The sequence below is a fragment of the Tripterygium wilfordii genome, chromosome 7, assembly GCF_013401445.1.
Source record: "Tripterygium wilfordii isolate XIE 37 chromosome 7, ASM1340144v1, whole genome shotgun sequence".
In the NCBI taxonomy this organism is placed as follows: domain Eukaryota; kingdom Viridiplantae; phylum Streptophyta; class Magnoliopsida; order Celastrales; family Celastraceae; genus Tripterygium; species Tripterygium wilfordii.
In genome coordinates, this window is record NC_052238.1 from 6,020,489 (window position 1) to 6,034,475 (window position 13,987).

General features: G+C 34.6%; 6 protein-coding genes across 6 annotated transcripts; all 6 read right to left on the reverse strand.

The window, feature by feature from the left end:
- Window positions 1-701: 701 nt before the first annotated feature.
- On the reverse strand, window positions 702-2,818 carry LOC120002521 (dirigent protein 23-like). Its single transcript, XM_038851289.1, has 2 exons — window positions 2,461-2,818; window positions 702-898 (listed from the first exon to the last, which is right to left on the reverse strand). The coding sequence occupies exons 1-2, from the start codon at window positions 2,816-2,818 to the stop codon at window positions 702-704; spliced, it is 555 nt and encodes a 184-aa protein (XP_038707217.1).
- An 820-nt stretch (window positions 2,819-3,638) lies between these two features.
- Window positions 3,639-4,406, reverse strand: LOC120002986 (dirigent protein 23-like). Its single transcript, XM_038851872.1, has one exon. It carries the CDS (start codon window positions 4,377-4,379, stop codon window positions 3,816-3,818), a length of 564 nt encoding a protein of 187 aa, XP_038707800.1. The 5' UTR covers window positions 4,380-4,406; the 3' UTR covers window positions 3,639-3,815.
- A 1,778-nt stretch (window positions 4,407-6,184) lies between these two features.
- On the reverse strand, window positions 6,185-7,005 carry LOC120003111 (dirigent protein 15-like). Its single transcript, XM_038852028.1, has one exon. The coding sequence runs from the start codon at window positions 6,982-6,984 to the stop codon at window positions 6,415-6,417; it is 570 nt and encodes a 189-aa protein (XP_038707956.1). The 5' UTR covers window positions 6,985-7,005; the 3' UTR covers window positions 6,185-6,414.
- Window positions 7,006-8,885: 1,880 nt separating this feature from the next.
- Window positions 8,886-9,458, reverse strand: LOC120002522 (dirigent protein 4-like). Its single transcript, XM_038851290.1, has one exon. The coding sequence runs from the start codon at window positions 9,456-9,458 to the stop codon at window positions 8,886-8,888; it is 573 nt and encodes a 190-aa protein (XP_038707218.1).
- Window positions 9,459-10,845: 1,387 nt separating this feature from the next.
- Window positions 10,846-11,412, reverse strand: LOC120002523 (dirigent protein 4-like). The gene has a single exon (XM_038851291.1). The coding sequence runs from the start codon at window positions 11,410-11,412 to the stop codon at window positions 10,846-10,848; it is 567 nt and encodes a 188-aa protein (XP_038707219.1).
- A 1,551-nt stretch (window positions 11,413-12,963) lies between these two features.
- Window positions 12,964-13,488, reverse strand: LOC120002524 (dirigent protein 4-like). Its single transcript, XM_038851292.1, has one exon. The coding sequence runs from the start codon at window positions 13,486-13,488 to the stop codon at window positions 12,964-12,966; it is 525 nt and encodes a 174-aa protein (XP_038707220.1).
- Window positions 13,489-13,987: the final 499 nt, after the last annotated feature.

Here is a 13,987-nt window from a genome sequence, read left to right on the forward strand (position 1 = left end):
TTTTTTCCCAATAAAATACAAACATGGCAAGTTGACCTAATGAACTATGAGCATATCCAACGATTATTGGACTATGCCAAACCATTATTTAATTAGTTTCTGTTGATTGACCGAAATTTTACAAAAGTTGCTTAGAGCAACTCCAATGAATATTAGTTTCAAGTTCTCTATTTTACCTTGGTGTTTGTGCATCACCATATTGTCAAGAGCTCATTCTACATTGGTATTAAAGTACAAACACTTGAAACTCATCACTCATTTATACAATTTCCCTCTCTTCGGCAAGAGTTCAAAAATGGTTGCACACATGTCATTTTTCTATTGGTTTTGTAGGTCCAAATTGATAACTTAATAGACACTTGATATATGGAGTATGTGCAAGGTTTCAAGATAGACACAAGTGTTGTTTTACACCCATTGTGGTGCTCTAGCATTACACTTTGAGAATAAAGTGTAATTTGAAGTGTTGAATGTAGCATCCATTGTGAATGCTCTCATGGAACAACTCAATAAAATCAGCGGCCAATTTAAAACATTTAGAACATCATAGACTGAGTTGTAATATGACCTAACTGTCAGTGACCAAAATTAACATTTATTCTCATTATTGAGTAAGTTTATAATTATGGCTCAGTGTTTAATGCAAAGAATCAATAGAGAATTGTTGCGGGAAATCAATCAACCAAATTATTCAAAATACCTTATTGAACAATAGTAATATTATACCCCAGAATAGTATCTCCAGTTTTTGGATCAATGGAGAGTAATTTCACATATGCATATCCACGGGCTAGCCTGAAAGCTCCGGTCCCACCCACGACCGGCAACTCTCGGTTGGCATTCAAATCCGGGCTATTCTTCCCTAGTATGTTGATTGTGCTACCGACGTAGGCAGAGGCGGAGCCACATATGGGCTAGGGTGGGCTGCAGCCCGGGTGAAATTTATGACAAATATTTAGTACTTAGATATATTTAATAGCCCAGCCCAATATTTAAACATAATACCCAAATAACTTAGTAACCCAACAAACAAAAGCTCAAATTCCATGATCCACCTAGGCCCTAGCCCCAATTGTTACAACTTACACTCTTGCAGCGTGCCCTCCATTCCAGCTCCAACTTTTGCAGACTTGCAGGTCCTCTAGCCATCCAAGCTCCAGCCTCCAGTGGACCAGCTCAGCAGGCGACAGCTACATGTCTTGGAAGTCGGAAGTTGGAAGCAAGGCTTGTTGACGACATTGAGAGTGAATCATTTGAATTTTGAAGGTAATTTCTAAACTTTACTTTACTTTATTTTTAGGTTTTGAGAATTTCAATTTGAAGGTAATTTATGAACTTTTAGGTTTTGGAGATTTCAATTTGAATAAGTCACAATGGAAAGTCAAGGAAGCAAGAGAGAAAAAACTTTGTTTTCATTCTTTAAACCAAGAGAAAGTGCATCAACTAGTGAAGGGCATTCTCCATCTAATGTTGATATCTCAAATCACCAACCACCCCTTTCCAAATCTCGAAGAGTTGAAATTGATCTTAGTACTCTTGAACGGGATCCTGGGATTCGGATCCCTATATGGCAACATCCCGTTAATCAACGAGATGAAATTAGGAGAGCTTATATCAAAATGGGTCCGTATCAACCTAAGTTGGCAGAGTACCGAAGGACTAAATCAGGGTCACAAAACCGTAAATTTCAATATTCGTGGTTTGAATGCTTTCCTTGGTTAGAGTACTCTCCATCAAAGGATGCAACATTTTGTTTTCCATGCTTTGTTTTTCAAAATAAAGTGCCTCTCCATCCTGCATTCATTACTGAAGGATTTAATAGTTGGAAAAGGGTTAATGATGGAGTTAGATGTGCATTTTTGATGCATGTGGGAGGTCCTACTTCACCACATAGGAAATGCATTATTTGAGATGCATTATTTGAGATGTCAGCTTAATCATTATAAAATTGATGTGCTCCATCATAAGAGCTTTCAAAATATGTCTACCATGACTGAATTGTGTCGCGGATTAGTTGAAACAAGTAAGTTGCAGCATTATAATTTGATTGACAGATTGATTCGTCTTGTTTTGACTCTACCTGTTTCCACTGCCACGACAGAACGAGCATTTTCAGCTATGAAACATGTTAAAAATGCTCTTCGCAATAAAATGGAAGAGGAGTTTTTAGCAGATTCTATGATGATTTACATCGAACGAGAGCTTGTTGAAGATATCGATTCAGATTCGATAATAGACGAATTCTATTCTACAAAGCATCGAAGGCTGCAGTTTAAATAGTGTGTTTTGTTTTCATTTTTTCTTATATGTTTATGTACCTTTAAACATTGCTACTATGTATGATTTTTGAATTGATGATTGATCTTGGTGGAACAACTTTTAGTGCATATGATTGATACTTGGTAGCCCAAGATGGAAAAAATTCCTGCCTCCGCCCTTGGACGTAGGGCGAGCCCTCATATGTGATGTGAAAACTTAAAGCCATGATAAGAGCCAAATCAGTCTGCCCGGCTGATCCATACAACCCATGGGCCCGACCCACCACCAACGAATTCGGTTCGGGCGTCATGGTAAGCGGATCATCCGCCATCATGACAGACCCAAATTGTGTTGGGTATTGGTATGTGGTCTTGGCTTGAGCAACCAATATAGCACTTGGGTTCTTGCCGCTGAGTGTGTCATGCAAGTAGAATTGGAGATTGATCGTTGTCTCCTTCTCTCCCACAACCTTCCTGGCCCATTTCTTTTCGGCTTGGGCACATTTTGTGATTGATACTAGGACGATCATAAGAACCAGACACATATGCAGTTTTGCCATCTCTTGCAACGAAAGCAGATTGATCGCTCAAATAGACTTCTGGAATGTTCTTCTTTATAGGTAGGAGACGAAAGAATAATTGGCTGTATGCACTTGGAGGGTTTTTGTTCTCTTTATAGACGAAAACTTTATTAATGAATTTTTTTAAAAAAAAGAGACATTGTATTGTACAAATTCAATAGATGATTCACAATCTAATTAGAATTCTATTCATGTATTAGTATGGATGATCAATGAATTTAATCCCTTTTATCCATTTATCTTTAAATAGATGGATATTTATTGCATACATTTGTATAAAAACATATTCGTCACATATATGATCACTTTACAATTAATGAAATTTACCTTTAAAAATGAATATATTATTTCTATACATTATAAATGTAAATGCATAGTATATAAAATTATATGCAGTGTTAAAATGTATCTTCATTTATTTCTTACACACAAATAAAAAGAACTATATATAGTAAGTTTGACATCTTATATGTCACTCTATATATTAGCTCACCATACTACAACAAATCATTGGAATGACGGTGAATAACCGACAATAGCTTGATTGTTCAAAAATTATGTAGAGATATATAAAATTTCAGTTCTATTAATGTTCTTTTTAGAATCTACAATAACTATCACATAAATGTTTATCTATTCTTAATTTTATTGTAATATATATGATGTGAACTTAATTTTCTAATGTCTTAGATATTTTTATTGATGATCATATGGTATTATTTTGTTATTTATTTTTAACATTATTTTCAATATGATACATGATGTGAACTTGATTTTCTAATGCCTTTGCTCGGATCGATGTCCAACATGTTTATAATAAGTAATAACATTATTGTAGTGCAACCTACACGTAAATGGCCCAAACTTACAAACAAAATAATTTGGGTTATCAATGAAGATTCATAATCCCGAAGGAGTACCAATTAGACTATATGTATAGGATTGCATAAAACTAATAAATATAATAATATATACTTCAATGAACAATCGTAACGTTGTAGCCAACAATAGCATCACCAGTAAGAGGATTAAGCCAATTGGTCTGAGCAATCGCATAACCACGAGCGAGCCTAAAAAGTCCGGTTCCACCAACAATGGCCATCTCTCGAACCGGATGCAAAGCCGAGTTCTTGCCGAGAAGGCTAATTGAACTACCATTATAGCTTCCATCAACGAATTCAAAATTCATGGCCATTAATAGACCCACATCAGTCTGACAAGCTGATCCATAAAGCCCTTGTGCATAGCCCAGGAGCTTCGATTTCGGGTCGGGCGATTCGGTCAATGGATCATCCGCCATCATGAGAGAACCAAAGAAGGTTGGAGATTTGTCAGTGTTGTTGGCTTGAGCCACCCTAACTGCGCTTGGGTTGCTCCCACTTAGTGTGTCATGGAAGTAGAATTGGAGATTAGTCACGGTCTCTTTTTGGGTCTCAAGCCTTATGGCCCAACTTTCAGCATTTAGGGCTTGAACCCCTTGTGTGGCTGCCGCAAGAGAGATGAGAAGCAGAAGCAATTCACGCAATGCTAGCTTTGCCATGTTAGAAGGAAGAGGAGGAGGAGAGACTGATTTGGAGAACAAAGGGATTAGTCAAGCCTCTTATTATAGGCAAGTTTTTGAGCTTTGGAGATTTCAATGGCCGTTTAACTACAACAGACATTGAGTGTATTTGGAACACTTGTTCCATTAATCAACACCTACTGTGCTTGGTTACCTACTCCTTTATGTTTCATTGCGTTTTAGGCTTTCATTGGACTTGAATTGGCAAAATGTAATAACTTCCACGAAAGTCCTACCCAAGTAACCCAACAAATCACACGCTTATATATGCTCGGAATTGGGCCTAAGCAAGTAATCCCCACGACCACTTGAATACAAAAGTTGGACACAATTTTTATTAGGCAAATTATAACATTTGGTCCCTTAACTATACTCCTAATTTCACTTTCGTCCTTAAACTTTTTTTTACTCTTAACTTTGTCCTTCAACTATTGAAAGGTATCTATTTCGTCCTTCAAGTGAGAGAGTAGCTGAAAAAATCCAACGTGACATCTATTTGACATATTGGAGTAATCCTAGTTGGCAAACTTTGACAAACATAATCAATATTATTCATAAACTATTAATGTCTAGGACTTTTAGTACTTAAACTATATAACAAAATAGTTTGGTGATTTCGAAGAGTTAGGTATTGTGGAGATTTTGTTAGATGACAAATGTAAAATTTAAGCCAATTGGGATAACAGGTGTAAAAATTACGCTCACTAGGATGTCATGTATGAGTTTTCTGATGCCGAAATTATTTGAGGGACGAACAGAGTACCTTTGGATAGTTGAGAGATAATTTTAAGTGCAAAAAAAGTTTAAGGACAAAAATGAAATCAATGGTATAGTTGAGAGACCAAATATATATTTTTACCATTTTTATTAATGGCCAATGGTCCGCAATTATGTTTTCATAAGAAGATGGAGATTTGATTAGGGATGGCAAAAAAAACAGATCCGAGCACTATCCGCAGGGTATCCGATCCTTTTAAAACCCAAAAACTGATCCTATAGGTTTTGAAAATGGTTTTCAAACCCGTCACGGTTTAGGGTCGGGTTTGGTTTTTGGTGTCGGGTTTAGGGTACCCGAACCGTTTAATAAAAAGATTCATTATAGTAATAATATTATAAATAATCTATAAAGGTATACTACTATGATATTAAATTATAACATGATAAAGCATATTAAAACGTATATATTTATAGAAGCATACTAATAAAACTATAAATTAGACTAATTTGAATTAGAAAATCATAATTAATATAAATCATACTCAATATTAATTTATATTAATATAATCATCAAAGAAAAAAAAATATTAAAAGTTAAATGGTAAACGGGTACCCGATGGTAAACGGTTATGGAACGGTTCCGGGTTTGGAAATTTAAATGGTTTTTTAAATGGTTTTGGAACTGTTTTGGTATATAGTATCTTAAATGGAAACGGTTTTGGTATTTATTAATTGGAAGGGTACCCGACCCATTGCCATCCATAGATTTGATCTTCTAAAACCTCCTCTACACTATTTTGACGGATAAACATTGAAAAAAAAAAGAGATTTGCATCAGCTCCTCTACGCTTATGTTGATGTCTTTAATTTATAAGATATAAATATATTGTGATAAAATATAAAGAAATAAATAACTTTTACACATTATATACAATTTTAATAATTTTTTATTATTCTCTAATATTTTGTTTAAAAAAATTACGGTTGTAGAAAATATATATCGATTTTCTAAAAGAAAAATATTAACAATAATTGAAAAATAAATGTTTAAATTATAGAGGAAAAAAATGACTCATTTTATTTGGTATGTGGTGATGATATGAACGTTCTAAGAATACAAGTACATCTAAGCTTTCCAATAATATAAAAAAAGAGATATCAAAGCCACAATTGGTTTTAACCTAACTTATTTTAACAACAAACAAGCTCTACCAAACGGAGCCTGTATACATCTAATAACAAGATTTTCAATAAAAGGAAAATAAAAATTAGAGATACCCAAAGCCACAACTGGTTATCAATAATGATGTATAGTGGCTGTGTATTGAAGGATGGCATCACCATTAGTGCCATTGAAATAACTAGTCTGCACCAAAACAAACCCTCTAGCCATCCTGAACTGGCCTCTCCCTCCGACGATCGCGAGATCTCGCTGCTTCATATACACCGGATTCCTCGAAAACACGCTTATCGAACTCCCATTGAACTTTCCAGTAGTAAGTTCAAAATCAGCATACATTACAATAGTAAACTTACTAGGATCTTGACTTGATACCAAGTAAAGTCCTTGTGCATTCCCTATAATCGTCGAATTAGGCTCCGGTCCCACTCGGAGATGATCATCGATGGCGTAAACGCTGCCAAATGGCGTCGGTGACTTGTCGTCGGTGGTGCGGTTGGACTGTGCTACCCTCACTGCAGTTGGGTTTGGGCCGCTGAGGATGTCATGGAGATAGAATTGAAGGTGTGTGACCTTCTCAGCTTTGACATACTCAATGGGCCCTTCAATCTGGTAATCATCGTTGGCCGTCACAGCAGCGACAAAGACAATCAACGCACAAACAAAGATTGTTCTTGCAGCCTCCATCTTAATTTTTCTCTCTTCGAATTTTCGCATCACAAGATTAACAATTGTATGGTTATATAGGTTTTAGAGATGTGACTGCCACTAAATATTAAAGAAAGTCATTTAAGTGGCTGATTTTTTTGAATTATATGAAACCTACCAGATTCTTTGCATTAAATATAGTAAGATTTGGGCAAAATAGGAAGCCAAGGGATTATATAGAATATTGGAATGTGTATTTTACCAAGGGGTTAGGTATAGTCTAATTAAGGAAAATATGCATTAGCTGTGTACAGTTGGGTAAGGAATACTTCTATATATTTTTAAATATATTCTAATATTTAATATTGAAATTATTAAAATACACATTTTTCAATATTATTATTTTATTTAAAAATGATGGTTGTAAAAAAATACATTTTTCAATATTTTTATCTTATTTAAACCAAGGGGTTGGTATAGTCTAATTAAGTAATTAGAGATGTATTTTTTTAAAGTAGTAACCCAACATTTTATTTCATGATAGCAAACGTTCAATCTAACGCCACAAAAGTAATCTAGAAATTTACAAATATCGGACCACTGATCAAGGAAATTACAAATACCGGAGATGTAATTGACACCAAGTTGCCGAATTTTTTTTTGAATTATATGATATATATAAAGGGATTCTATAGAATGTGAATTAAACCAAGGGGGTTGGTATAGTCTAATTAAGTAATGAATTAGAGATGTAAGTGACACCAAGAATCTTCCACATTCGTCGCCATACATATATATTTGTACAGTAAGATTTGGACAATATAGGAAGTCAATGGATTATATAGAATGCGAAGTAAACGAAGGTGGTTGGTATAGTCTAATTAAGTACTTAATTAGAGATGTAAGTGACACCAAGAATCTTCCACATTCGTCGCCATACATATATATTTGTACAGTAAGATTTGGACAATATAGGAAGTCAATGGATTATATAGAATGCGAAGTAAACGAAGGTGGTTGGTATAGTCTAATTAAGTACTTAGGCAAGTAATTGACACCAAGTCTCCGATTTTTTTTCTTTGACAAAAATATTAATATTACTGCAGATTCACTTCACCCTGATTATATTTGGATTGAGGTATTTTGAAGGGAAGGGAATAAAAAGATAGTTTTTTTCTAATTCTCTTGTTTGGATAGTTGAAGAAAAATTAAAGGAAGATATTTGAAGAGAATTGAGATTGGAGGGGAATATTTCGTTAAACTTTTTGTCAAAATAATTCCTCTCCAAAATGAGGTCATTTGGAGAGAATGGGGTTAATTAAGTTATTTATAAGTTAAAAATACATAGTTTACTCTTGTACATATATAATATTTTAACATAAAAAATTAGGATAAATTAATAAATTAAACCAATTTTATTTCCTTTCTTTTTTATCTATCTAAACATGAGAGAGTGAAATGTATTATCCATTTCATTCTCTTCTATTCCCTTCTCTTCCTTCCCTTCTCTTCCTTCCCTTCCCCTCCCCCAAATCCCTCAATCGAAACACACTCTTACTCACCAAGTAAGTAGGTAGCCTTGTAAAAGAATTAGAGACATGGTGAGCTATGAGAATCGCCAGGCATTCTCTCGTAATTGGAGTAAATTCATTTCATAATTAATCCTACTTCATTACAAAAAATCATTTCATGATTTTTGTTGAAATTAATTTGGATGATTTGTTCCCTCATATAATCTGAATTTTGTGGGACAGCACATAGGATATATGGTGGTGCAACTATGCATCTTTAGACGTGGATTATATTTCTATATATTTTCCAATGTAACATATTCTGATATTCTTGTATTTTGCATAGCTTTTAATTTTCTTGGATCATAAGCCAAAATTTTTTATTATCGAAGTTTCTCCATAAACAATAAAACAATTCTGGTAATTAAGCTAATGAATAACAGTGACATTATACTCAACAATGGCATCACCAGTCTTCATATCCACAAAGTAAGTATTAAGCAGAGCAAACCCTCGAGCCATCCTGAACTTGCCTCTACCTCCAACCACAGCGAGCTCGCGTTCCTTGTTCGTTACAGGATTTCTTGAGAACACACTAATGGAGCTTCCATTAAACTCTCCTTTGGTAAAACCAAAATCAAAGTAAGCCACTAGCGTTAGCACATCTTGGCCAGAAGATACATAGAGACCTTGAACATTACCAATCACTTCAGAGGACTTATTGGGGCTGACGGTGAGAGGATCGTCAATGGCGAAAACAGTGCCAAATGGGGTTGGGGAGGTGGGGGAGGTGGTGGTGCCGTTGGATTTGGCAACCAAGATTGCGCTTGGATTTTTGCCGCTAAGAGTGTCATGGAAGTAGAAGTGGAGATTAGTGATGTGCTTCTTCTTGTGAACATATGGTCTGCTCTTTGTGTAGTATTTGTCATCTGCCAATGCTGCACTGTTGATGAAAAAAATCAATGTCAAAGCCAAAACCACTACTCTTCCTGCTGCTTCCATATTTGTTTTTTGTTTTTTGTTTTTCAGATATCTTGATTGAGGGGAATCCTCTTTGATTTACAACCCTCTCTATGTGCGGCCTTATAATCAAACAATTATTGTGGCTTAAATGGAAATTCTTGATTATTTCCACTTATGACTTACCTAACATCTTGGTAGGACAACCCTCTCTGAATTTTATTTTTATTTCGAATTGAAAAGAAAAAAAAACTGTTGCATTCGTCATACAAAATACTACACATTAATGATTTTTTCAGATTTTTTATAAATTTTTTGGTACACCAGTTGGCGGGGGCGAACCCAGCTTCCCGAGCACATGAGATCTAGTTTATATAGGAAGCGAAAAAAATTATTTGCGGGGATTGTTGCCCAATGAAATTTTTGTTGGGTTATTTGTTAGTTAAGTGTTCAAAAGTATGGGGAAAAAAATACTAAAAAACAAAATCTTATAAGACAAAATTAACTAATAATTAAAAATTGATCTATAAATGTTGTTGATAATTTTTTATATTTTGAACCTGAATTATTGAGTCTTTTTATAATGACTAACTGCTCAAGGTCAAGTGCTCTGTACTCATGTTTGATGTCTACTCTCGAGCTTACTAAGTTACTAGCTTATTCACTTTACAATTCACAGATACAACAAAAGTATCAAAACCCAACAATTCACAAACACAATAAAAATATTAAAGCTCCAACTCCAAATGATAAATTATTAATTATGAGCCTTTAAAGAATAAAGGATTACTAATCACTAATGGGCCAGGACTTTAAAAAATAATATAATAATTTACAAAACTAAGTCTATTTTATTGGGCTTTTTAAATTTATTATGGGTTAGTTTAAGATAAGTGAAATATGTTAAAGGAGTGGAGTCAAAATCAAAAAAAGAGTGGGTCCGCCCCTACCAATAGTTGGGTCTAGTATTTTTCAACACTGAACCCACCCCGGATCCAACAAAAAAATACCATCTGAAGCCCAAATCCAATATCATTCTAATTCGGCCAGTTAGTTAATTGGCAAGTTCAAACATTTTTGAAGCCTGTTTAATTTAGATAATGTAAGCTCACTAATCCTCCTGTTTGTTTGTTTTTTTAACCATATTTATGAATATAGACACGGTAATCATGATTGGATATAAGATCACTGTGTCCAGATGTCCTTCCAATGTTCAATGTTACTCATGAAATTCACTATTATCCACTCAAAAAGAAACATCACTGTGGAATCAAGCATTTCAAAATTAAGAATGTACTGTAATAATCACTTTTTGAAAGAAATGAAATTAAAGAGATGCATTGGCCATTCTTGTCAATAGTACTCCATAAATAAACTGAAAATATTATTAAGATATGCATCTAACAGCAGCCAATCCATAATTACATCGCTAATTATAATGAACCAATTTGATCTTATACTCAACATGGGTACCAACATGAGGCTTTAACCCAGAATAGGTCTTAAGCATCGCAAGCCCTTTAGCCATCCTGAACTTCCCTGTACCTCCAACCACCGCAAGATCACGTTCCCGGTCCAAAACCGAATTCCTCGACATCACACTAATGGAGCTCCCATTGAACTTTCCCTTAAGAAAACCAAAATCAGCATACATTACCAGCATTGTTCTATCTTGGCCAGCAAATACATACATCCCCTGTGCCTTCCCAATCACTTCCGAGGACGGGTCAGGACCGATGGTTAGAGGATCATCCATGGCGGTGATAGTGCCAAATTGGGAGGGTGAAGGGTCGTTGGCGGCGGGTTTGGCTACGATGACTGTAGTGGCGTTTTCGACATTGCTAGTCTCGTGGTAGTAGAAGTGGAGGTTGGTGACTTGCTTCTGCTTGTGAACATATGGTCTGCTCTTTGTGTAGTATGATTTTTTGTGTGCCAATCCAGTGTTGATGCAGCACATCAAAGCCAGTAAGGCCAAGATTATTACTCTTCCTTTCATTTTTTTTTTCTTTTCTATGTTTCAGAAATGTTGATTTAGATGAACTATATCACAGCTCCTTTGATTCAGAACCCAATGTATGTATGTGTGTGTGTGTATATATATATATATATATATATATAATTGTAAGCTGATAATTTTACTGTTTGGGATGATTTTAAGAATCTGAAAAATCTTAATTACTTTTTACCTAACATCATAGTGTTATATATGTATTATAAAGGTAACTAATCTAGGCATTTGGATCACAATTTTAAAAGAGGGCGAGGGCACTTTTTTTTTCTTGAAATCTTTCATATATTTAATAAATTTGTTATTAACCAATAAATTATTTTATTTTCCTGTGAAATTTTTAGATAATAACTCCTGCATTTAAAAATTTTGAGACGGAAATCATGCATTTCCAAAGGAATTTCGATGAGGAATGTGCCACCTGTCATGGGGAGATATTATTATATTTTTCTAACGCTATAATTTCACATGGACATATGTGAAATAAACAAACCGGTGCTAGCTAGTGATTAGTAAAAAGTGGATAGAATAAGTTGAATTACTAAAAATGTATAATATTGAAACTAGGGACTAATTTTGTTTTTCTTAAAATCACAAGGACTAAAAACCATTTATAACGAATTTTGTATTTAACAATATAATATAGATGCATACTTATCTATTTATAAATAAATATTTTATGCTAAGTAATAATGCACATTACAACACTAGGTGTAATGGGTTTTTTCATGAATTGAAATTATCCTATGGCATGACCTCTTATTTTTCCTCTCCTTCAAATAGAAATATGATTATGGAGCGGATTAGGTTTTGTCATGACTCTACATATTTTGGCCGTATCCAACCCCTTTCTGGGATTTCAGGTCTATAATTTTGATAAGCTCAACCCTAAAAAAAAAAAACAAAAAAATCCAAGCCCGCAACATTACCCTATTGGGCGGTGTTGAATTTTTGAGTGAGGCGCCCTCTTATCAGCATCCTCGTCCCAATTAAACTAAAGATATATAAAATGAAAAATTAAAGTCTAAATTCATTTGTACGATACTTGTGGCAAAATTAACTCAAGATGTTAGATGTGTATCGTAAGATCATGAGGGCACCGTATCAATTTATAAGAATTCTTTGTACGCTTGTCCCGAGGACGCATCATTATCGCTTATTGCGTATGGTGTGCGAGAGAAGAGGAGGAGAGGCATAGAGACAGAAAGAAAGAAAGAAAGAAGAGAGCGAGGAGGAATGGAAGTGGGCTGAAATGGCTTTTATCTCAACCATTTACTATCTAAAATGAAACCTTAAAGCTCAACGTCCACGGCTGTCCAATGTTTAATGTTACTCATTAAATTCACTATTATCCCCACAAAAAGAAGTAACACTGGAATCAAGCATTTGAAAATTAAGAATGTACTAATAATTACTTTGCGAAAGGAATGAAATTAAAGAGATGCACTAGCCATTCTTGTCATTAGTCATCCATAAACTAAAAATTAAAACATTATTAAGGTATGCATCTAACAGCAGCCAATTATCCATTATAGCTAATTAATAATGAACCAATGTGATGGTATACTCAACAAGGGTACCAACATGAACTATTTTCCCTAAATAGGTCTTAAGCTGCGCAAACCCTTTAGCCATCCTGAACTTCCCTGTACCTCCAACCACTGCAACATCACGTTCCGTGTCCAAAATCGAATTCCTCGACATCACACTGATAGAGCTTCCATTAAACTTCCCCTTAATAAAACCAAAATCAGCATACATTACCAGCATTGTTCTATCTTGGCCAGCATATACATACATGCCTTTTGCCTTCCCAATCACTTCTGAGGACGGGTCGGCATCGATGGTTAGAGGATCATCTATGACGAAAACAGTGCCAAATTGGGAAGGTGAAGTGTCGTTGGTGGCGGGTTTGGCTACAATGACTGCAGTGGCGTTTTGGACATTGCGAGTCTCATGGAAGTAGAAGTGGAGCTTGGTGATTTTCTTCTGCTTGTGAACATATGGTCTGCTCTTTGTGTAGTATGATTTTTCGTGTGCCAATCCAGTGTTGATGCAGCACATCAGACACAGTAAGACCAAGATTATTACTCTTCCTTTCATTTCTTTTGTTTTTTCTTTTTGTTCAGAAATGTTGAATTAGATGAAATATATCACAACCCCCTTTGATTCAGAACCCAATAGCAATATATGTGTATATATATATCATTGTATGCAGATAATTTTACTTAAGAATCTGAAATCTTAATTACTTTTCACCTAACATCTTGTGTGTTGTTGTATATACATGGAGTTGGTATTATATATATTTATCACAAGGGTAACTAATCAAGATACTTGGATCAAAAATTTCTAAGAAGGTGGGGGAACTTTTTTCCTTGAAATCTTAATGTATTTAATGAATTTTTTATTAACTACTAATTTTCTTTTTGCATGAATTTTTTACATAACAAAAACTGCTGCATTTAGAGATTTTGTGATCGAAATCATGGATTTAAAGGATCTCGTTTAAAATTTTAGAGGATTCATTATAAGAATATGAAATCTGAATTTTTACCTAACA